The following is an 8,067-nucleotide window of genomic DNA, read 5'->3' on the forward strand; positions in this document are numbered from 1 at the left end:
TACAATTATAATTCAACTGAGAATAATTTATAAAAGAAAATATAATTTATATTAAAAATATATTATTTACTAACTGACTTTAAAATATTATATTGATGACATGCATATACTAGAGAGCGCGTATACGAAACATATATTATAATAACACATAATAAATAAGATTAAATGCGATAGCTAACATAAATCATTCATGGTATCAATTAAGCCAACTGATTCATTGTACACAAATAGGCCTAAATGAGTTCGTTAACAATCTTTTTTGTTTTATAGCTAACAGGCTATTTACACTTTTATACTTTATATTTTATACATCAATTTAATGAAAGAAGTCATATTTCACACACATGTAACAGTTTTACTCAAACTTTGAACTTATATAGGTATAGCAATTCTGTACATAACTTAAGTGCTTGTAAATATAAATATTAGTTTCAAGGAGGTAGACTTTTCAATTCTAAAACAAACTTTATGTAAAAAATACCATATATTATTTTAATGTTCAAAATATTTTTTGTTTTTATATGATTTTGTTAATATGGTAACCGTAAATCAATTCTTCTTCTATTCTGCATGTGGTACACACTACTTTAACTGTTAACACTTCACTAGCTATTGTACACACGGAGACCCTTACAGCTCCACTATCTAAATCATACAGAGGTCACGTTTCTCTACAAATCCAACCAAATTTTGTTTTGGGTGTATTAACCAATCAAACAAAGGAAAATGTAATGATTGAGTGATTTTAGAGCGATACAAGTTGACATTGAAAGGCTTGTGAAGTATTTAAATATGTTGATGTGTACTTGATTCAACCAGAACAGGATAAGCCATGATCTGTGCACTATTGTGTAATACGATTGACCCTGTCGAAGAGTGTAACAGATGCTGGATTAGACTGGAATTGTATAAGGATCACCAGGTAGGTAGTCACCGAACTTGCAATCTGGAATTGCAACACAGAAATTGTTACTTGTCATCAATTATAATTTCATTGCATGTTATTATTATTTGTTTTATTTCTAAGGGGACCGGCTTCTCCTTGTTTAAAAAAATTAAATTAAAATTATTTTTTGAGATGTTTATATAGAAATGGAAATTCAGTGACCTGAAAATGAATGTATAACAAGCGATAAAGCTTAACTATGCGACAGAATTCTCGATATGAGTAATTTCGTGCAAACCTCACTTATGCCATAAACCCGTGTCGGGAGATACAGAGCTCTGAAAACTGCTTGAGAATCAATGCAGTTCACAAAATAGCTCAATATGATTTATGTAATTATTACTTTGCTTCTTCATAAAAGATAGGTAGTTCACATTGTATGAAATAAGAATATAACTCACCATGTACCACACAAATAGTTCCCTGAAGTTGCAAGTAAAATTTTAAATCCATAGCTGATTTCATTTTCAAGGTTTTCCTGCGGATATAAAGGCACGAATCCGTAAATAAAATAAATTTTTAAGCTCCCAGAACAGAAAATTGTGCCGACTTACTAATGACGGGCTTCAAAGGCGCTTGACAGATCCATGGATACACATGATCCTTCATATACAAAATTCTTGTATATGTACCATCTTCCGTACAAAACTTATAGTATATAGCAGAAAACAAGGCTTCCTGTGAATAAGTAAACAATACAAAGGCCCAGCTAATTTACACAGAGGAACATACCGTTTAATAAACATAATGTCGTCTAAGTGAAAAAATCTGTAAATTCAAACTTAATGTCTATAACTCAATTTATTCTTTGATATCCAGCAAAAACAGACAGACAGGCAGATACATAGATAGGCAGAATACGTAGTGATGGCTCTGCCAAATATACAAATTATAGCTTAAAGATTATAGCTCAATTTGTTCTCTTGAGAGCCTTTGCAACGCTTATCCAAATCTCGTAGTGGGACATTCATCGTCATATAACTCTATTTTGTCTACGTAAAAATTAACTTATACAATAGAGTATTAAATGATAGAATATAACGAAAGTCTTACCCACCAATCCACGAAGAATACACGTTAAAATGTTATGTAAATGTAAACAATTCTGTTTAAAAATTTGTTTATTTTATGACTTCCCTCGTTGACATCATGGTTACCCATAAACAAACGTGAAAATGTTCGTATGGAGTGACATGCACCATAATCGAAATCGATGTTGCCAATATTGATATGAAGCTTCATGCAAAGCTTGACGTAGGTAAATTATTATTAGGATAACATACCAAACTTAATGTTTTTTATGTTTAATTCAGCAATCCTTGTACTAGAACAAATCGAGAGAGATAATAAACAGCTGAGTATTGTTGGTCAGCTGATCGTATATATTTTGGTAGAATCGTGATAGATATAAACAGCTGACCATTGTTGGACAGCTGATCGTATGTTGGAAAAGCTTGCGATTGCAATATTTTGTAATATTGAATTGTGTTTAGATGTTACATAAATAAATGTCGTACCAATTTATATTCTGGTTTATTGAAGTCTTTGGTTTGTAAACGAAGATAAGCTTTGAGTCTACAGGTCAGCTCGAGATATAGTGCGGACAGATGGTTAAACCAACATACAGTACATTCTTTCCATTTTTCTTGAAATCGAGTAATAGGTTTCGCTAGCGCTCAGCAATTCCAAAACAATCGAGGTGAAGCACGATCTGGTGAGTTGTGACCAGCAGAGCATTTCAAATTCTCAAAACACATTAAAATTCAATAAACTTTTACATCGGTTAATTAATATTTGTGTAAATAGATGCCGTCACTTGTTCTGTTTTGAAATGTAAAATACCAATCAATTATACAATTGGTCTTCATAATGATCTATTCTATAAGCTGTTTCTGAATTATTTTACATATTCAGTTTTAATATATTTCTATATTATTGACTGTTGATTATTGGTGTTTAAGTTGCTATTATAATAGACGTTCTCTTATTTCTCGTTATAGGTTATTCTATTGTAATCTTCTCATGTGTACTATTCCTAAAGATGATATATTAACTTTATATATTATATTATGAATATGTTCCACATTGTTATACCGTTTCCTCGCGTCACTTAATTAAGGTGCGTTGTACTACATAGAGAGCAATAAAGAAATTCTGACACCAATACTACCTTCCCCGTTAAATTACAATCACCAATACAATTATGTTCTGATCTTCTATAGTAAATAATATGCAGCCTTATCGATACTTAATATAGAAAGGCCTTAGATAATTAATTCTATACTCAGTCTATACGCTCCTGACTATAGCTTTTAGTGTTGATAAATTACTTTCTTCCTTAATTTAACTCACATAAGGAATTACACCTATGTGGGTGAATCGGTTATTATAATTAATGTTATAAAACTATGAACATAAGAGGAATTACTTGATTTATAAACAGTAAGCATATTTTTCACTGCACGAATATTGAAAACTATATAAAACTAGGATTGTTACTTACTGAAGTTAGAATATGGCTGCGGACGAAGAAAAAGCCTCGAGCAGAGAGTTGAGCATTGTGGTAAAACAGTTGAAGCAAAAATAATTTCAGCTGTAACAATATTGTGTTCAAGTAAATAAATTTGATTCATATAATAATATATAGTTAGTTACATATCACTAAACGTGGTTATGTTATTATTTCATCACAAGGATTTGATAATACATTTTTAAGTCTCATATTGGTATTAAAAAATTCACTGCTACCTGTAAAAAACATTTTACATCTTACCCGTGTTTAAAATTTTTATAAAATAAATCTTACCGTTATGCTGTAATTAGACGTCTGCGATGGATAAAAGCAGTTTCCAATAAACATATTATGAATATCATAAAACAACATTAAATAACACTTGCACCTTACAGTGAATGTCCTTAATTAACATCGGTCGCCACTTTATCCTTTGTCAAGTTGAACACTGTTAGAGATAAATTTAGTTTTACATTTATGATATTTAAGTTTATGTCACTGATTTATATATTTTACGGTAGTTTTAATTATATTAAGTTATGCTTCAATACACAAAGTTTAAACAGGAATGATGCCTGGTTTCGATAAGGTTGTATAAAGCACATGAACTTTTAAATAGACGTTAATGGTTGCAAGAAGAAGTACATTCCGAATGTGACACATGTAATAACATTGGTGGTTAATAGCGTGTTATTGCGATAGGTATAAACTGAGGTATTTGAAAGAAAGAAAGACATTTTAAATTCACTGAATGTCTTAATATGAAAATTTTTAGAATTTTAAAACATTACTTGTTGGTAATTTTCTTTTATCACAACTTATCACATATGGAATAACATATATTACTTCAAAATTAAAATAAACTGAAGAGCATTGAATCATAGTTCTGTATATTAAATATTTTTAAATATTACCTGTTTCCTAATATTCTTACTCAAATCCCTATTCAACAGTCGGCATACCATGGGCGCTGTCTCGTTTGCCTGAAACATTAATTAATATCAGAAAATAATATATCTTGATTTTATTATTGTTTTGGATAGTATTTTATAGTTGCTGTATTAAGTTCATTTTTTATTTTATATAAAAAATATATATAAAACATGATGGTGTTCTTAGCAATGTACTTTGAATCAAATTTACTCATATCTCAGTGTTTCTATAAAATTACTAGTTATACAATGAACTGATTTCAATAAATTTTCGTCCAGAGCCTTAATTTAAAAATAATTCCCACTTAAATGTGAGCCGTCGTATGGAATCTTAAGATATTAAACAGTTTAAACAATAAAGATGAAAATACTTGTTACTATTAGGTATGATAGACAGAAAATACTTAACACGTATATTTTAGCTAAAATTAATACATAGACTTGCTAATTGTATAAAAGACTGATACCGATAAAGTTTCGTTATTAGACTTCATTAAAAAATAATTCCCACCTAAAAGGTGTGCGGTCGTATTGCATCCTCAAATATTAAACAGTTTAAACAATAAAGATGAAAATGCTTAATATGTGATAGGCTGCTAACTGAGGAATAAATACTTGTTACTATGACGTATGACAGACAAAAGATACTTAACATGTATATTTTAGATAAAATGAAACCATCGACCTAGAATCGTATTTTAAAACTATATGACAATATATTGTAATATATTACACTGATAAATTATTTTCAAAAGGTATTCAAGAAGTATAAATAATCAGTGACGTCATACAGCATCAGTGACATCAGTGCTGGGTCGCACCAGTAGGACCAGGTGGGAGACGTGGGTGATGGCCCAGACCCCTTGCATCACCAGGAATGATGCCTGCCCCGGCCGCAAGTGAAGGAACAGATAGTAGAGGTTGATAATGATGTGGACAAAGGCAGAGAACACTGCAGCCAACAGCTGGTTACCGTAGAACACGTTGGCGTGTTTTACTGCGTCACACAGCAACCAGTACAAATCCATCAGTTCCCTCAACTTGGTGACACAGGAAGTATTATCTGAAACATCAAATGTGAATACAAATTATTCGAAAATAGCTTCAGTCACTTCAGAGTCAACGATTTTAAATTCCCTTCCAACGGAGTTACCTTGGATGGCCACAATATTGGCTAAATCGTGGTTCTTCGAAAGTTGACCGAAACTCTTATTAATCACTGCCTTTTTGATAGTTTCATTGACCAGTCTGAATCGCGTGACTATGTTCTGAGTCACGGTAGTAAACTGGATGAACAAGGAAGCTGCGACAAAGTACAGAGTCAAAACCGGGATATAATACACGAACGTGTTGCGTCCTTCGGATTCCAAGAATGACTCCTGCACCACATTGGTCACACACAGAGTAATCATGTAGGCGACAATTGCAAACACTTTAGGTTTTTCACCGCTTTCACATTTTTGACCGAAATACAGATCTACTTTACCCAAAAGATAACATATCTCGATAAATTTCTTGTAATGCCTGAAAGACATCATGAACACGACTAGAGCCATGATGTTGAGAGATATGATGTCTAACATGACAGCAAATATTGCAGTGTAGCTCGTCATGCGGATCGGATCTCCATATTGTCTCCCGTGGTAGTCTATGTAGAGTGTTATCTGAGACAGACAGGTCTGCAACACAATGACAACCCAACCCCACACACACACTGTGAAAGAGAATGTGATTTCTTTCCCACCACTAGAGTCATTTTTGTACTTCAAAGGCAAGCCTCCAAAGATCTGGCCGAACAGAATTACTTCCTTTGCTATAACTTGCATTTTATCTATATAATAGTGTTCCAGACCTGTAATGAACATCAGTTACTCCTTCAGGGACGATTTGTTTTCATTAATCACGTCGAATAGAATGGTTGTCTTTTTGTCAATACTCTTTAAAGATTGTCATGAAGAATATTTACAATTCTTGTCTTTTTAAGGTGTAGAAAGACATTGTTGGTGTGTTAGTTTTCTTCTTCAGTTAAAACGATGACAGCCAATGGAAATGATATGTAAACTTTGGTCATTGACCCACTAATCAATTGCGGAAGAGTTGGTTCTGTCTCTTTATCCACAAAATATATATTGAAACATTCATTTTATGCTTTATTTACCTCTTGATTTTAAATATCAATACATCTACATTTAAGGCATACGTTCAGTAAATATTTATTTATGAAAATTCGTATGATATGCATCTATTCTTGTATTGTACCTGTGCGAGTAAATTATTATAAAAACCTGTTCACAATAATTAAAAAAAGTTTATTTTTCAAATATTGCTTTAGATATTTTTTCAGATTACCTTCTTCATAGTTCAATATTTATTATATTGTAATAATAAACTTCTATTAAATTGATAACCAAAAAATGCGCTCAATCACCTATGAATCAATTTCGTTAACCTTGATTACCTCTGCCAGTAGAGTCTACAGATACAATTTTCATTTAATTCTGAGCCTTCACATATTATTATGGAAATCTTTGTTCATAACCTAATGTGTTTATTAATTTGAATTCAAAAATTAAATTTTTACAATATAAGTCCAACGGCTGAAAATATTTAAGACATCTCATAATGAACAGCTGTGCTACAGAGATCAAAATCCACATGAAAAATTCCCTTCCGTAATAATAAAATTCTTAAATTTGAAATAACATTTAAATATCATCACATAGGCACGAGGAAGCATTATAGGTATTTATAATTATTGGAAGTAATTGATTTCTTGAAAGATAGATGGTTATAGCTATGTTTATCTTGAATTTTTAAGCTGTCGTAAAAATAACAAATTTGTAAGAGTAAAATTAAATGAATAATCATTAAATGTATTAATCCGAATAATTAGCCGATATCTCTATTTTACTTTCAAAGACAGTGAATCCTCCCCTCTCTCTTTCATTATCTTGGACTATTGTTGATCGTGCACGGCATAATTAAATACGGACTGATTAACCTAAAATAAATATGTTTTATTCACAGAGCACAAAACTTCGAAGAAATCCATCAAACAGCATGAATATCACATATTTCAGGTGATCAACAGAAACGTTATAAGAAAACTAAAATATGCTGAATTTGCTTTCAGCGCATGATTTCAACTTGTAAAATCCCGCTCAGTTTCTTCCATTATCCTATTTCTTTAGTATTTGTGGCTTTACAAACATAACTTCTAATTCGTTACGCCGCACTGTTTGGAGTGTCAACATATTACGGCGGAGAAAACGAGTGCGAAGCTGCTGCTTACAGCTATACAATAGTGTTAACAGTTATCATTAGAGGAGATGTATTCGTTTAATCATTAACCTAACACATATTTTGAACATTGAAGATTTCATGACCACAGTAATAAACACAAGCACAGAATTTCATGTTGTTACACACATATCAACTTTATTATGTGATAGAATCAATGTTGGGAAAATGAAATGTGGCTTTCGACAGTCCGATTTAAGAACGAATTCGTGTAATCTGCCAGAACGTGTGTTTTCTTTGTTGTATGTTGGTATGTGAAACACAATTCCAAATGCAAAAAATATGGCAACTTGGCGTATAAAATTCTCCTTAATTATTAAATATTTTATGTGTTCCTAGGTTTTTTAAGCGCCTCAAGGCTGATTACTTACTGCATT

General features: G+C 31.6%; 1 protein-coding gene across 1 annotated transcript; it reads right to left on the bottom strand.

Annotated features, from left to right (window-relative positions):
* Positions 1–844: 844 nt before the first annotated feature.
* LOC124358179 lies at positions 845–6,216 on the bottom strand. Its single transcript, XM_046810471.1, has 4 exons — positions 5,544–6,216; positions 5,182–5,453; positions 4,373–4,441; positions 845–946 (listed from the first exon to the last, which is right to left on the bottom strand). Exons 1-4 carry the CDS (start codon positions 6,214–6,216, stop codon positions 845–847), a joined length of 1,116 nt encoding a protein of 371 aa, XP_046666427.1.
* Positions 6,217–8,067: the final 1,851 nt, after the last annotated feature.

The sequence above is a fragment of the Homalodisca vitripennis genome, chromosome 3 (assembly GCF_021130785.1).
Source record: "Homalodisca vitripennis isolate AUS2020 chromosome 3, UT_GWSS_2.1, whole genome shotgun sequence".
Lineage (NCBI taxonomy): Eukaryota > Metazoa > Arthropoda > Insecta > Hemiptera > Cicadellidae > Homalodisca > Homalodisca vitripennis.